Here is a 17,312-nt window from a genome sequence, read left to right on the forward strand (position 1 = left end):
TGGGCCTTAAGGACCTACTGGAGGGCCTCAGGGGTGGCTGGGTGGGTAAGGCCTTTTTCACCCTCCCTAGGTTCCAAGAAAGCCTCTGGAGCCTGGAGAGGGCGAAAAACAGGCCTACCAGGCCCACCGGTAACCTTTTTGCCATCGCATGCCAAAAGCGGGGGGAGTGCGGGGAGGTCACACACAAATGCGTGGGTGGCGGGGCACAGGGCATTGAATTATGGGGGTGGGCATGTGCACGCATGACACCCCCGCGCTCCCCCCGCTTTTGGCACGTGATGGAAAAAAGGTTAGCCATCACTGTCCTAGACTCTCCATTCACGGGGGGTGGGGGGACTGACATACTTCACTGAGGTACAGAAATGAAGTTTGGATCTTTGGGATCCCCACTTATTTTCTGCATCTGAGAACAGGAGTTCACCTCACCTTCATTTGCAGAAGGAAACTCCTGCACTGGATTGGAGAAATGAAGCAGAGATCTTGAATATCCAAGTCTTGTTTCTCCAGCTGTTCACAGGAGTTCCCTTTCAAACACAGAAAAAAGCTTGCTTCCTTTCTTCAGTAGGTAGCTCTTTCTCTTCATTTAATGATACTCATGGTTAACAAACGCTACTGGAGACCCGGGATCACAGTCCTTGAGTGAAGCAGTCATGTGGGCATCACATCTAACAACAACTTCACTCATCACTGACATTCCAGGCCACAATTTTGGTCATAAGTCGAGGACTATGTGTACTTTATTTGCTTTCTATCACTTTCTAATTCCATTTTATTTATCTTTTTACCTTCCATTTGAATATCAGTAATGTAAATTCTAATGTATCTCAGAATTGCTTTCAAATGCTGGTGCCAGGGCCTTGATGAAGCTCTCAAAATGGATGATGCACTTCATCAGTGGCAAGAATTGGATGACTCATCAGAGAAAACTACTGGTAACTTGTCAAAAACATCTCAAGTTTACTCTGAGAAGTTTATTTCTCGGGTTGGAATTTGGGGTTGCCTGCAAGGAGCAACCTTAGCAGCTAAAATAGCTCAGTGAGTATTTTTTTTTTCCTATTTGCTAATCTACAATTTTTTTTTACTTAATGATTTAATTTCACAGTAATTCAGACCAATGATTCATACATATTACATTTATTATGAATACAGGGCTTTCTCTGTTCCAACTAAAAATAAATTATCTTACAGTCCTACTTCATGTTATATTCCTATTGCATCTTTGCATCGTCACATGCTTTTAAAAAAGTTCCTGGTGGGCATGTAAGATGTAAATTTTACATGTTAAATTTACATCTTCGATTTCCATTACAAAGAAATATAGTAAGTTTTGAAATACAAATAATAAATTTTGAAATATGAATGGTAAGTTGACTGCAGATACAGCTGAAGTCCTCAGAACCATAAAATAAATAAATAAATGTGATAAACATATAGTTCTCACTTACATGCTGACCATTCAAAATTATAAAGAAGGTGACTTCCGCTTGGCTCTGCAAGCTTTGAAGACGCTCTTTTACGAGCGCCCGATCCCTGGTTCTGTAAAAGCCCCAGAACAGCCGAAAAACTGCTGTCTGGAGGCTTGGAACCCTCTCCCTGGGCAAAGGGGAGAGAGAAGAGTCGACAGGCGGAGGTAGAGGCCCCCAAGTGCGCTAGGAGAAATCCTGGGGCGCAAAGGGTGTGGGGTCCCTATAGAAGCCTGTCAAGCTACTCTGTACCAGAGACGACTCCGCTAAAGTGGAGCTAGAAGCTGCGACCAAAATCTGCTGAAAATCAACAGGGGGACTTTTAACATCTTTACTTTGATAGCAGACAGAGCAAATCAGGAGAAAACAAAAGGAAAATTTGCAAGTAACACTTTAACTCCGCTTTTAAATGCAGAAAATGGCGCCTGAGGGCGGGAGGAGGAAACTACCAGGGAAAGTGCTTGTTAAGGCTTGTTAAAGTTTGCAACAGTGATACAGCTACTGGATTACACCCTAAGAAAAAGTTTTAAAGGGGAAGCGGCCAGGAAAAGAATTTGGTATTGAGGAAAAGAATTTGGTACTGACTTTAACTAAAATCTGGTTTTTATACTGTGTGGAAAAGAATTGAATTGAATTGTTGTCCTGATAGCTGGATAAATACAAAGTGGCTGAAATATGGCTGACAACAGGGCTGGTGAATCAGCAAATTTCCAAGCCGTGACTGTCCAGGCTTTTCAAGAACTTCTGGACTTTTTTACTTCAGCCTTGTTGGATACAATTGAAAGGGCTTTTTCAAAAAACAGCTTGGGAAAATATAAGCAGTTGTTAGAGGGACAGCAGGAAATTATTCAGAGAAATTTGTTTTTGGAAGATCAGGAGATGGACAGGATTAAGACACTAGCTGGTACAGTTGAAACAAAGGTTTTGGTGGACGTTTCCATTCAAATGACAGAAAAGCAACAAATAGTTTCTTTATTGCAAGCTGGCAATCTTTATGGCAACAAATTTTGGCTATATGGACAAAGAAATGGACTGAATGATTATACAAGCAAGAAGAGACGAAATGGGGATTTCAAGTTAGAAAACGCGCATCAACCTCAAATCACCATTTTAAAAGTTTCAAAAATAAAACTGGGGGGACTGTTGACAGAATTTATAAAAAAAAAGGATTGGAAAAAATATAGAAAGAAGAGAAGAACAGAAGATTAAGGAAGATATCTACTTGTGGATTTTGAAATTGGCATCGGGCAAATATGCGTTTTAATGGCATTAAGAGATTTTTAAAATGTTTAACATAAGGTTATATTATTTTACAAGATATATGAGATAAATTGTATAAGCTTTTAAGATGTCTAACCCTTTGAAGCGAAGAGGATTAATGTTAAATTCCGAATTTTATTGCAAAATGATAATTAGTTTTGGATAGTTAAGGGTTGCTCTCTAAAAAGTTAGAGGTATTAAGACGATTAATTGAAAAATTGAAAGACACCCTCCTGTAGATTCTGAAATTAATATTTGGTAAATAAGTGCTTTAAAGGTATTAAGAGATTTTTAAAATGCTTAACATAAGACTATATTATTTTAAAAGATATATGAGATAAAATGTGTAAGATTTTAAGATGAAAAATTTTTCTTTTTTTCTTTTTTTCTGGAATAGAAATGGAATTTATTCATGATTTCTACTGTTTGTAAAACTGCTAAAGTATCAGATTATACATCAAGAAAAAGTTTTTTCTTTTTCTTTTTTATAAGTAGGAAGAATGAATTTAATTTAATTGGTTTTGAGAATTTATAAAAGGGAGGTTGATGAATTGGAGCAAGAGAGTTAAAGAACATGTGGGAGTTTTGAACTTTATAATTTGTTAGTTTATTTTAGTATATGTTTGTTAGATGCTATACCCTGTTTTTGCTCTGGGAAGTCGGGGTGGGTGGGGAGGGGGGGATAAGGGATGGGGGGGGAAAGGTGGTGAATAGAGAAATGTTTTAGCAGAAGAAAGTATATTCTATGAGTAGAATACAGGAGTTGCTCAGACACTAAAGGAGGAAAATATTTCACAGCAAAGAAGTTAGAAAGGAGAGAGGAGGAGGGGTTAGGAGGAGGAGAGGGAGGGTGAGGAATGGAAGAAAGGAGAGGAGGAAGGGAAGGGGATAGGGGTAGGAGTGAAGGCAAGAAGGGGGAAAAGAAGAGAGAAGTGGGGGAAAGGGAAAGGAAGTAGGATGAGGTGGGAGAAGAGGCAGCAGAAAGTAGGAGAGAAGAGGAGGGAGGGAAGGGAAAGAAAGGAGGAGGAGAAGAAGGTTTGTTGTGGAATGAGGGAAGAAAGAGAAGAAGAGCAACTCCGAATGTAATTAAAATGTCTTATTTTAATGCTTTCTTTAAGGGAAACATGTATATGTAGGATTTCTTATGTATAAGAAAATGTACAATTTATGTGGGGAAGGGGAAAGGGTGGGGGGGAGAAAATTGTTTGAATTTCTTATAAAACTTTTCAATTAAAAAAAAAACCAAAATTATAAAGAAGGTAAAGGAGTCCCTGCAGAATTTACTCCGCTAGTCATTGCTGCTATAAGGGCGATGCTCATCTCTATTTTTCTCTAATTTGCAGCTGTTACATGTGATTGGACTTAAGTTGCAATCCCTTAGCATCTCCTCAATTCTGTACATTGTATTCAGATATCTTAAAATTACATTCAGACCTCCTTCACTTTTGTCAATTTTGTTATGCTGCAGCCTGATTCTATAGTTGTTGAAATTCATTTTTTGCTTATTAATCTACACTCAGTTCTCCACAATGACAAAGTGAAAACAGAATTTTAGAAATATCTGTAAATTTGTTAAAAAGAAAAAAACTGAAATATCACATTGGCGTAAGTATTCAGATCTTTCACTCAGTATTTTGTTAAAGCACCTTTGGCAGCAATTACAGCCTTGAGTCTTTTTGGGTATGATGCGACAAACTTTGCACACCTGGATTGGGGGATTTTCTGCCATTCGTTCTTGCAAATCCTCTCAAGCTCAGTCATGTTGTGATCATCAGTGGACAGTCATTTTCAGGTCCCTCCAGAGATGTTCAATAGTGATCAAGTCAGGGCTCTGTCTGGGCCACTCTGGGACATTCACAGAGTTGTCCATAAGCCACTCTTGTGTTGTCTTGGCTGTGTGCTTAGGATCGTTGTCATGTTGGAAAGTGAACCTTCAGCCCAGTCTGGGATCCTGAGTGCAGGTTTCCATTGAAGATATCCCTGTATTTTGGTCCATTCAGCTTTCCCTCAACCCTGACCAGTCTCCCAGTCCCTGCTGCTGAAAAACACCCGCACAGCATGATGCTCCCATCACCATGCTTCACAGTTGGGATGATATTGGGCAGGTGATGAACAGTGCCTGGTTTTCTCCAGACATAATGTTTAGAATTGAGGCCAAACAGTTCAATCTTGATTTCAGATCTTGTTCCTCACAATCTTAAGAGTTCTCCAGGTGCTTTTTTGCAAACTCCAAGCGGGCTTTCAGGTGTTTTGACTGAGGAGAGGCTTCGGTCTAGCCACTCTGCCATAAAGCCCAGATCGATGGAGGGCTGCAGTGATGGTTGTCCTTCTGGAACTCTGTCCATCTCCACATAGGATCTCTTGAACTCAATCCGAATGACCCCCGGGTCATCTCTCTTACTAAGGATATTCTCCCCCAATTGCTCAGTTTGACCGGGCGACCAGCTCTTGGAAGAGTCCTCGTTGTGTCAAACCTCTTCTATTTGAGAATTATGGAGGTCACTGTGCTCTTAGGAACCTTCAGTGCAGCAGAAATTTATTTGTAGCCTTCCCCAGAATCTGTGCCTTGCAATAATCCTGTCTCTGAGCTCTGCAGGCCTCATGGCTTTTGCTCTGCTATAGTAGGCATTGTCAGCTGTGAGACCTTCTGTAGAGAGGTGTGTGCCTTTGCAAATCATGTCCAATCAATTTAATGTACCACAGATCAACTGCAATCAAAGTGTAGAAACAAGTCAGCAGTGATGAAGAGAAATGGGGGCACCAGAACTAAATTTCAAATGTTGTTGCAAAGGTTCTGAATACTTATGCCAAAGTGATATTTCAGTTTTTTAAATACTAAATACAGACATTTCTAAAATTCTGTTTTCACTTTGTAATTATGAGGTATTGTGTGTAGATTAATGAGCAAAAATGAATTTCAATAACTCTAGAATCAGGCTGCAGCATAACAAAATTGACAAAAAGTGAAGGGGTCTGAATACTTTCTGAATGCACTATTTATGAAACCAACATACTGATCAATTTTATACATCAATGTCTGATAAAATCTGTGACAAAAATTTATTTGAAAGCTCAAATATTTGGTATTATAAATCAGTCACAAACTATACTGTTTAACTATATTGCTTGATTTTTGCATTTAGGCATTCATTACAGTATAATATTAAATTAAGAACCAAAACCTGCATTTTATCTGCTATCCTCTTCAAGGTAATTAATATATGTATTAAAAATTAAACATTATATAGTAATCTGTAGATAAACTTTTGTTATTGAAAATAGAAAAGTATGCTGTGATATGGTGAATGTGCATGCATATGGATAGATGCTTGGTGTTGTTTATTATAATCCCATATAAATTTATTTATTTATTTATTTATTTATTTATTTATTTATTTATTTATTTATTTATTCATTCATTCATTCATTCATTCATTCATTCATTCATTCATTCATTCATTTACTCACTCACTCACTCACTTTATATATTATGGAAAAGCTGGAGAGTACTGTGATATCAAATAACATTAATTGGTAATCATTATGGAGCTATATTACAGATAAAATGGTTGTCATAATTCTTATGCAAATACTTCTTAAGCAATATGCTTTCATTTATACATGCAAGTCAGGAGATAAGCTAGTTGAAGGAATCAGCCAGAAGTACCTATTAGAGAAGAAAGAAATGTAGAATACTTTATAATTCCATCAACATTAGTATTTTCAAAACAAATAATGCAAAACACTTGCTCAGTGTTTTACATTATAGTGCAGTATATACTTTTCAGTCCATTACAGGATTCAATCCATGGAACAGCAAATAGTCTATTGCAGCAGTCCCCAATCCTTCCACCTTGGCGGTCAGGCCCGGCGAGGTGTGGTAGTGGTGATGGTGGTATGAGTGGCATGTGCTAATGCACATGCACAGTTCCATTGGTATGAGTGTCAGGTGTGCTTGCCCTCTGCTTGCGCAAATGGAGCTTTGTGTGTGAGCAAAGAGTGCTTGAGCAGAGGGCACTTGTGCTCGTGTGTGAGCCCTGACAAATGAAGTTAATCAGATGGCTCTGAGCTTTAGAGTTTTAGGATCTTTTGGAATAGCCAGTCAAGAGATTTCTTTCTTTCTCCCTCCCTTCTCTCCCTATATTCTTAAATTGACATTTCTGTTCCAGCTACGTCTATGGTTAAAATTTTAAAAACAAACAAAATGCTCACCATGGCTTATTTGGCAATAATTAGGCTTATCTTTGTTCTGATAATAAAGTTATCAGTTTGTTCAGTTCAGTTCTGGTTTACTTTAAAATTAGTAATACCAGCATTCTCTGCTTACTTTCTTCCACTATTCCTGTCTCTTCCATTTTTTTGATAGTGTCTTTCCTACTGCCTAGTATCAGATCAAATGTAGCTAATCAATTTATTTTCTCTAGTCACTGAAGTGGAAATGTATCAGCAGTAGAATGGTGCAAAGTATTTGAAAAACATGTTTTACAGTAATGAGAGCAAAGCAACTCCTTTGGAAGCACTGAAGTAATTGGAAGATTCGTGCAGCAGCTTAATGCTCACCCTGTTTGAATATGTGCGGATGCACAGCAATTTTCTTTTCTAAAAATTGCAGGAAGTGCTACCAGTGCTTGCATGGGCAGAAAGCAAGGTATAGTCTTTGTAGTAGCTGCATGAGCATGAACTCCTTGAGGAATGCAATTTTTGAGGAGGGGAACTTTGCTCAGACAAACGCATTTTGTAAAAAACACTTCTTTAAGATGCTTTGAAGCATTCTAGTAGAAATCTAATATGTGTTTGAAACTAAATAGTTGTTTTAACTGATTAGTGTTTAAAAACCTCTTTCATTTCATATTTAGTTAATAAAAACAGTTTATAATTGGAAAGTAAAGCAATCTTGCAAAGTGCCTTGGTTCTACTTATTATAGGCTGAGTATTATATTTTGTTTCATTTTAGGAGTTTGAAACATTATAAATTAATTAAATGTGTTTATACCTGTATAGAGTTTGAATGTTGTTATTATTTTGTATTTCAGTCTTTGTTTAGAGCCTCACTACCACATCCTAAAGCTGATTGTGACTTCGCACAATACGAAACAGACATATTAATTCCTGGCATTGATTTATTTGTGGATTACTATAGAGCTGATATTGCAACAGTTATTGCAAATCTCAGTTTTGTTCTGCATGAATTGCATTGTAGAAGGCAAAATCTAATAGTAAGTATTATAAAGGATATAATAATTATTTACACTTGTTAGAGTTATAATTTATAATATTGATTAACATGTTTTTTCACTCTTAACTACATGGGACCAAACAATCAATATGTACAGTTATGCATCTTTTTAGTTATATAACTGATACTATGGTTGCTTGCTTAGGACGAACACACTTGCTAAATAAATTTACAAATAAGGTTGCATGTATACACATAAATCATAAAATTCAGAAAATTTGTCATATAAGGATATATTTTGTCTAATATGTTCTTGAACTGATTTTGTTGCTCTATTTGTATATATTTGTATATAATTTGTATATAATCTCAGCAAATTGATCTATCTGGGTTGGGAGGCTAAGCAGTTTGGGCTTGTTAAGTTTTGGGACAAAATATCAGAATTGTAGGCTACACTGGGAAATTAAAAAGAAGAGGAGGAGGAAGGGGAGGAGGAGGAAATGTGAAGATATTTCATGGAAATATTGCTTTCTATTGCTTAATTTAAAATGTACTAAATTAGCTCCCTAAAATAGAATTAAAGTTTATATTCACAATTCTAAATATATTAATGTAGAAGTTATTAGAGCTATGTTCAGTAACATAGAAAGCTGCCTTATGCCAAAGTGTCATTCTAAATTTTTGGCACAGGTTTTTTTCCAGCTTTGATTTACAACAGATTAAACTTGAGGTCTACTGCAAACAAAGCATTTCTTCTTACTACCAAGTCGCTATACTGGGATTATTGCCTTAAATATTATTTCAATTGAGGTCTCTTCTTTACATCTTTGAAAATTCTGATGAGCTTTCCACATTAGCAAAATGCCTTGCTAAACAATCTGCACAGGTCCACTATTCATGTTTTGGATTGCATATTGTTTTGAACTGTGCCACAAAAGTTGAAGAAAGTTATATGTAGATGTAAATAATTATTTAGAGTTGTCCTTTTTTTTTTTTTTTTAGATTTTGCCATTGTTCACATTATATCAGTACTTTGTGTCAGAGATTTGTCGGAATGAAATTAAGTGTTTTGAAGGAAGGATTCTAAAGGTAAATGTACCAAAAATTATTTTATTAAAAATAATTTAATGCCATTCAATTGTCAAAATAGAAAACAGGTTACTAAAGCCAAGCAATCCCCAAGCAATTCTTTTTAAATACTGTTTAATTTTTATTTTTCCCTTTTTGAAGAGTTCCAATACAAACTTCTAACTTGTTTCCCTAAAAATAAGACTTATCCCAAAAATAAGCTCTAGCATGTTTTTTATGTATGCGCCTAATAAAAGCCCTACTCCCAAAATAAGCCCCACTTAAGAACCTGCGCAGCCACCCAGCCGCCCATTCCATCTGGTTGCTTGTGGTGCTGTGGCCATGAGCAAAGTGGGATAATGGTGTAGCTGCCCCATGCGCCCAACACCAGCTTACCTCAGGACCCACACAGCCAGACCAAACATGCCCTGCTACCTGATACCTGCCTTGCGGTGGCAGCAACAACAGCAATATGCAGCAGGAGCCCACGTGGCTGCCGGCCCACTTCTGCTTGCTCACAGCTGCAATGGAGCAGGAGGCCAAGCAGTGTGGCAAGGCAGGTGTCAGTGCATGAATGGCCTGGCTGCGGGGGCCCTGAGGTAAGCCAGTGCAGGACGCATGGGGCAATTCCACCCACCTTGCCTTGTGGCCGCAGCACTGGCACTGGTGCATTGCTCGGCCTCCTGTTCTGTTGCAGCTGTGAGTAAGCAGAAGAAGTGGGCCAGCAGCCACATAGGATTCTGTTGGATGGGGATGCTGGTGCAGTGGCCATGAGGCGAGGCAGATGTTGGGGCATGGGTGGACTGGATGCAGGGGCCCTGAGGTAAGACAGTGCAGGATGTGTGGGGCAGCTCCATCCCCCTTGCCTCATGGCAGCGGTACTGGCAAATCACACAGCCTCCTGCCTCACCACGAGCAACCAGAAGAAGTGGGTTTCCTGTACATGGAAAAAAATAAGACACCCCCTGAAAATAAACCCTAGTGCTTATTTTGGGATCCAAAAGAAAATAAGACCTGGTCTTATTTTCGGGGAAACATGGGTATATTCAGTGAGTGATGAAGAAAACAATTCTTAGGACTTTCATTCAACTTTTGGATTTGATGATTTCTTGTGAGAACTACATTGCTACATTTCAGGAACCGATATTCAAACTCTCCTATTTATCCTATTACTTCACTGACTTGTTTCTGTATTTACAAATACATGTTTACGTAAACATACAATCATGTGAAAAAGAAAGTACACCCTGTTTGAGTTCTATCGTCTTACATATCAGGAGATAGTAAAAATCATCTTGTCCGTAGCAGTTCTTAAGGATAGAATAGAATAGAATAGAATAGAATAGAATAGAATAGAATAGAATAGAATAGAATAGAATAGAATAGAATAGAATAGAATAGAATAAAATAGAATTCTTTATTGGTCAAGTGTGATTAGACACACAAGGAATTTGTCTTTTGTGCATATGCTCTCAGTGAACATAAAAAGAAAAAAAAGAATAAAAATACGTTCACCAAGAATCATAAGAAACAACATTTAGTAATAGTCATAGCTTACTAATAAGCAATCAAATCATACTAGGAAACAAAAAGAACAATATAAATTGTAAAAATGCAAGCAACATGGTTTTAGTCATAAGTGGGAAGAGATAGGTAATAGGAAGGATGAGAATAATAATAATAATAATAATAATACAGTCTTAGTAAATAGTTAACATTGTGGGAATTAATTATTTAGCAGAGTGATGGCGTTTGGGAAAAAACTGTCCTTGTGTCTAGTTGTTCTGGTGTGCAGTGCCCTATACTGTCATTTTGAGGGTAGAAGTTGAAACAATTTATGTCCAGGATGTGAGGGGTCTGTAGATATTTTCTCAGCCCTCTTTTTGACTCGTGCAGTATACAGGTCCTCAATGGAAGGCAGGTTGGTAGCAATTGTTTTTTCTGCAGTTCTAATTATCCGTTGAAGTCTGTGTCTGTCTTGTTTGGTTGCAAAGCCAAACCAGACAGTTATAGAGGTGCAGATGACAGACTCAATAATTCCACTGTAGAACTGAATAGAATAGAAATAGAAATAGAAATAGAAATAGAAATAGAATAGAATAGAATAGAATAGAATAGAATAGAATAGAATAGAATAGAATAGAATAGAATAGAATAGAATAGAATTTTTAACAGCTTTAATTTTTCTGAGCATTGCATGGTCTTGACCTTGGGTGAATTTGCTGGGATACCCACTCCTGGGAAAATTGACAGCTGGTATAAGATTGGACTAGGAGACCTCCAAGGTCCCTTTCAATTCTGTTATTCTATTTTATCTAGATGTTTTTTATTTTGATTGTTTTGTGCAGACTAAATGGAAGGATTATGTTGCTTTGTTTATTTGTTGAACTTTAGTATGTACCATCTGCATGAATTTTCAGACACTATTATTTTAGCTTGTTTGTGGAGTGTTGCTGGCAGATAACCAATACAAAATTGTACACTGTGCATTCATGCATTAGTAAGAGAAAAGACTGCAAGCTGATAACCAGAAAAATGTATTCTTTACTATTGTTGCTGTTCATAAACTGTGCTGAATCTTTCCTGGGCTAGAGCAGTTTTTTATAGAAGTAACTTGAAAAGATACATTTCTGTTGTTGATAAGCTGCTACCTGGCTATAGCAAGAAAATATTTTTTCTTTTATGTGCATACTCCTATATTACTTATTTTATAATACAGAAACTACATGAGTTTTGACAAAATTTATAGCGATGAGGTTGTAGAGTATTGTCAGAGCTACAAGGTAGAGCTAAAATTTACACCTTGTTTTCAGAGCAGAGCTCATCCATATGAAATCTGAATAATCATCACATTTTAAATTGTAGGGGATTGCAGGGACTTATTTATAATGTGGTGCTGTTCTCCAGCAAAAAGTTTTATGCCGTTGCATTATGCATAACCAAACATGTAAAAATTTGCTTTGAATTATTGTAATAGTGGGGTAGCTTTTCACATTTCTTTAATAACTTGAGAATAATAACATAGCATGATAATATCACTAGCCCTAGAACATAGACTTATATACTGCTCCACAGTGCTTTATAGAGCTCTTTGAACAGTTTACAAATGTCACCATATTGTCTCCAACCATCTGCTGTCAGCATTCCAGAAAAACCTCATCTCCAAATAAAGTTGCGGAAGCAAACATTTTCCAAAGTTCTCTTTACTAGAATAGGATAGAATAGAATAGGCAAACTGGCACATCTGAGAAAACCCGAATCTGAAAAACCCGGATTTTCCTTCAGTAAGTCAAAGCTCCCAAAACCATCCCCCTTTCCCCCCAGTCGGTTGCATGCTCCAATAAACGTTCGCTCCATCTCGATCCAGCCCCCTGACCACTCCTTCTCCAGATGCTGGATCGCCCTGACCTTGACCAACAGGAAGAATGCTATTATGTCTACTAACAACCCCTCTCCTTAATCCCCCCTCCTACTTTCCCATACACGAGAAGGTGGCAGCATTGGAGCTTCCGGCCTAATATGGCTTCCAAGGCTGACATCTGGATCCTCATTTTACTGACCTCAGAAGGATGGAAGGCTCAGTTAACCTTCAGTTGGTTAGGATCAAACTCCTGGCTGTGGGCAGAGTTAGTCTGCAATACTGCATTCCAACCACCGTGCCACCATGACTCGTTGAAATACTTGTTACAATTTGTTCTATTCCATCATGATTTCTTTTGGAAATTATCTATGCGAAGAAACTGAACTACCAATCATAGGTGGTTTTTTTTTTGAACTAACAATCATAGAAGGTTGTTGAGAGTGTGGTAGCGTGACAGCTTCCTCAGTACTTGGATGAATCAGCTTATCTAGATCTGTTCCAGTCGGGCTTCAGGCCTGGATACAGCATGGAAACGGCATTGGTTGCATTGGTAGATGATCTCTGGAGGGCCTGGGACAGGGGTTGCTCCTCTATCCTGGTCCTATTAGACCTCTCAGCGGCTTTTGATACCATCGACCATGGTATTATGCTGCACCGGTTGGAAGAGCTAGGGGTGGGGGGCACCATGTTGCGGTGGTTCTCCTTTCTCTCTGATCGGTTGCAGTCCCGTGTTGACAGGGGGGCAGAGGTCGACCCCGAGGCCCCTTGTATGTGGGGTGCCACAGGGATCGGTTCTCTCGCCCCTTCTGTTCAACATTTATGTGAAGCTGCTGGGTGAGATCATCCGTGGTTTTGGGGTTAAGTATCATCAGTATGCTGATGATACTCAGCTATACATCTCCACCCCGGACCACCCCAATGATGCCCTTGAAGTGATGTCCCGGTGCCTGGAGGCTGTACGGATCTGGATGGGGAGGAACAGACTCAGGCTCAACCCATCCAAGACTGAGTGGCTGTGGTTTCCGACGTCCCGATATAGTCAGTTGGTGCCATCACTGACTATTGGGGACAAGTCATTGCCCCCCACGGAGAGGGTTCGCAACTTAGGCGTCCTCTTGGACTCACGGCTGTCTTTAGAAGAGCACTTGACGGCTGTGGCCGGGAGGTCTTTTTATCAGGTTCGCCTGATTCGCCAGTTGCGTCCCTTTCTGAATCGGGACTCGTTAAATACGGTCACTCATGCCCTTGTCACTTCATGCCTGGACTACTGTAATGCTCTCTACATGGGGCTCCCCTTGAGGAGCCCCGGAGGCTCCAGCTGGTCCAGAATGCGGCCACACGGGTAGTTATGGGAGCAGCATGGTGCTCCCGTGTGGCTCCCCTCCTGCGTGAGCTGCACTGGCTCCCGGTGGTCTTCCGGGTGCGCTTCAAGGTCTTGGTTACCACCTTTAGAGCGCTCCATGGCTTAGGACCGGGGTACTTACGAGACTGCCTTCTGCCACCAATAGCCTCTCACCGCCTAGTACGCTCCCATAGAGAGGGGCTTCTCAGGGTGCCATCAGCTAAACAGTGTCGACTGGCGGCCCCCAGGGGGAGAGCCTTTTCTGTGAGGGCACCCACCATCTGGAACGAGCTCCCCCCAGAGATACAGAAGATCCCGGATCTGCGCACTTTCCGCCCTGCCCTCAAAACATTCCTGTTTCAGCAGGCCGGCCTGGCCTAACTTTCCCTTTATATTGCTTTTGATTTTGTTTTAAACTGGGATGTCTTGAATTATCTAGGACCAGAGTGTTTAGTATATTGTAATTGGTTTTTTAACGTTTGTATTACATGTATTTTTATCTTTCGCTGTTCACCGCCCTGAGTCCCTCGGGAATAGGGTTTAGTTTTAAGACCAATTCCACAGCTAAGAAAATTAATTGTACAGTATTATTGGCTTTCTATGCCAAGGAAAGTTTCTATAGTTTAAGAAATAGCATCCAGTGTCACAAACATATATATACAGTACATGAATGTTAATTAGTTATTATTTTTATTCTTAGATAAAAGTTCTTACAGATTTGGGATTTTTCTCTGATGCCTTTCATGAACTCTGTATTATTAATCGTGGTGATAAAATTCCTTGGAAATTGCCTTCCGTATACAAACGTACTTCAAAAGTTTGGGTAAAGACATTTATTTTCTTTCCTGAGTCTAAAATCCAGAAAATAGACTCCCTTGCATTTAATTGCTGGGATAGTTTGCCTCTGAAGGGTTTAGAGCATTTGGGTTATTTTTTATCTTTTTCATTTTTAATGAAATAAAAGATTGTTTTTTTCTTTTTCTGAGATCAAAAGCAACCTACTATCTACCATACAAATAATCATTTGAAAATTTAAAGCCCCCACATAGCAAAAAGAAACAATATAGGTACAGAAGGGTATATTTATTTATTTCATGAATTTGAACTGAATTTAAAGCTATTTTTGTCAGTGTTTTTACTTCAATTTTCCATTTTTCTTACTGTATAATTATATAGTAATTATATTATTATTCTTAGGTCTGTCCAACTTTTGATTCATCACACACCCTCTTGACAAGTGGAAATGTACAGGTAAGAAAGTGTTATAGCTTCAGTGTGAGAAGAGACAGAAAAAAGAGAAGCCGAGACAATAGTCAGACAGATATATTTCAGCCCATGAAAGGAATGGGAGGTAGAAAGAGTCTTAGAAGGACTCTTCCTAGTTCTTGGGAAAGTAAAGGCAAAGGAAGGAAGAAGTGCTTCCAGACTTGCAGGTTTTTGTTACTCGAACCTTACAATAAAGGTAATGTTAGTACTCATGGTTTTGATTTCTTGTCTGAACTATTTTGAAAAGCTGACATACCTAATTTACACGTTCTAAGAGGAGACTCTTAGTCTGAGTATGTGATATAAATACTAACCAGTTTGGAAGTAGATTTCTTCAAAATATAAGGTCAGCTGTAATTTACATCTAAACATCTAAATCTACTTCTTCCCCCATAGAATCTAGTCCTTCTCACAACTGAAGACCTTCCTCAAAACAGAAATGATATTTTCTGTAGTGCTGCAGATTGACATCAGTAAGAAAGAGCTTAATACTGAGAGTGACATTGTCCTTGCCTTGTCCAGATAGGCTTATTGTTTCTGCAGAGAACTCATACTAATTCTGTCATATGTGTTTCTTTACATGCTACCAGCAACTTGTAACTCAAAATCTCTATGTAAATTGTAAAATAAGAAACGTTGCATTATTGCAGATGTATTTGAGATAACCCATGCATTATTTTACATGAATAATCTGCTATTTCACAAGAGATATCTCACATGTTACTGCTTTGTGCTATAATGCAATTTGTTGCAGTTAAATATGTTCAGTATAATTTCAGTTGAGAAATTTTAACTCTTTTTTAACAACTGCCTGTATATAATTAAAATACATCATAAATTGTATCTACTGTTGATAGGCATATGTAACATTGTTAAATAGTAATTTGGAACTATTTGAACAACCACACATAAAATGTATTTATAAATCTTTTGTATAATCCAAGTGAGAAGTATAAATTGGACTCCCACAAGGCTACATGTGCCTAGGGCTATTACAATTTGTATAAATTACCTAGACTATGGAATGGTTTACTCGTCAAATTGCAGATCATATCAGCTAGGAAAATGGAGTAATACTGAAGAGACAAAAGTTACAATTCAAAATTACCTTGTCAGACTTGAATCCAACAGGAAAATGTCCAACTGTGTTAGATCTCGCATCTGGGTAAGAGAAATCAAGTGCATAGCTATAGGATAGGGTAGCTTGGTGGCAATGAGTGTTAGAAAGATTTAGGATTATTCCGATATGAAGTTGGAACAGGCTGGAAAAGAGCTTTCAAATCATTAATTCCCTTCTTCATTCTATCTCACTCACTCACTCATCATATTTGTATTGCCACTCATCTCATAAGGCAAGATTTTAGGCAGCGTAAAATAAAAAACAAGCCATAAAGTAAGTAATATTAAAAACATTTTACAATTTTTGTTAAAAAATCATCAGTATTTACTATTAACGAGTAGTTGAGAGGATTTGATGTTAAAGACAATGCAGCAACCTCACTAGTCCTTCATTACCTTTAAGATTCCCAAGCCTATTGACATAATCATATTTTGAGACAGTTTTGGAAGAATGACAGGGGTGGTGCCAGTCTTAGTTTGGGCAGCTGCTGTGCCAGAAAAGATTCCCAGGTCTCCCCAGATGTAGCTCCTTTGCAGAAGACCTCTGCGATGTATTTCTTCTGCCGGGCCTGATGGAACAAGTAGATGTATTTAGGCAGAGACAGTTACTCAACTTGGCTCCCTGGTGTAAAGGGCTTTAAAAGTTAAAACCAGCATCCTAATTTAGACCCAGAAGTAAACTGACAACAAATGCAGCTCATGGAGCAGAGGTTTAACAGACATGCTAGACTTGAGCATATTAGCTTTCATAACAGAAGATTTAATAATGGCCATAAATATCTTTTAAAAAAGAAGATGGACTGTTCTTCGTTGAAACTGAAAGCAGGACAAAGATCAATATACTGAAATTTGAAAAGAAGGAATATTTAGACAGAATTTCTTGGCAATAAAAGCTTTTAAAAGCTTCATTTTAACAATGAAATCTCATTGTTAGAGGTTTTAAAATGGGCTGCAAGGCCACCTAGCAGATGTGCTTAGTGAATTCCTTCACTAAAAAGGATTGGGCAGATGGCCTATAAGATTCCTTGCAATTCATAATCTTAACATTATTTTAAGTCAGTACTGATACAAATGGTTACATTTGTGATTCTTCAGCCTAAATGAGTTTAGTTGAGTTCATATAAGGTCATGTTTTAAATGGAGGAAGTAGATATGTAAGGAAGATGGAAATTGCACTAAATGTTTCATTCCATATGTCTTTGCTAGATTTTAATTTGGCCTCAAAGAAAAGTATTTTCTTTTACTTAAAAATAAATA

The 17,312-nt window shown here is 38.2% G+C and overlaps 1 protein-coding gene across 1 annotated transcript in view; it reads left to right on the forward strand.

Annotated features, from left to right (window-relative positions):
* Positions 1 to 17,312, forward strand: part of CFAP54 (cilia and flagella associated protein 54) — a 135,277-nt gene that overhangs the window by 76,813 nt on the left and 41,152 nt on the right. Inside the window, exons 45-50 of the mRNA XM_070947348.1 lie at positions 829 to 1,035; positions 5,867 to 5,933; positions 7,757 to 7,939; positions 8,902 to 8,988; positions 14,371 to 14,493; positions 14,868 to 14,921. Of these exons, the coding sequence (XP_070803449.1) occupies positions 829 to 1,035; positions 5,867 to 5,933; positions 7,757 to 7,939; positions 8,902 to 8,988; positions 14,371 to 14,493; positions 14,868 to 14,921 (721 nt within the window). The remainder of the gene's footprint in view (positions 1 to 828; positions 1,036 to 5,866; positions 5,934 to 7,756; positions 7,940 to 8,901; positions 8,989 to 14,370; positions 14,494 to 14,867; positions 14,922 to 17,312) is intronic.

This window comes from Pituophis catenifer, unplaced genomic scaffold, assembly GCF_029215685.1.
Source record: "Pituophis catenifer annectens isolate HBS135680 unplaced genomic scaffold, rPitCat1.0.hap2 SCAF_7, whole genome shotgun sequence".
Classification (NCBI taxonomy): Eukaryota; Metazoa; Chordata; class Lepidosauria; order Squamata; family Colubridae; genus Pituophis; species Pituophis catenifer.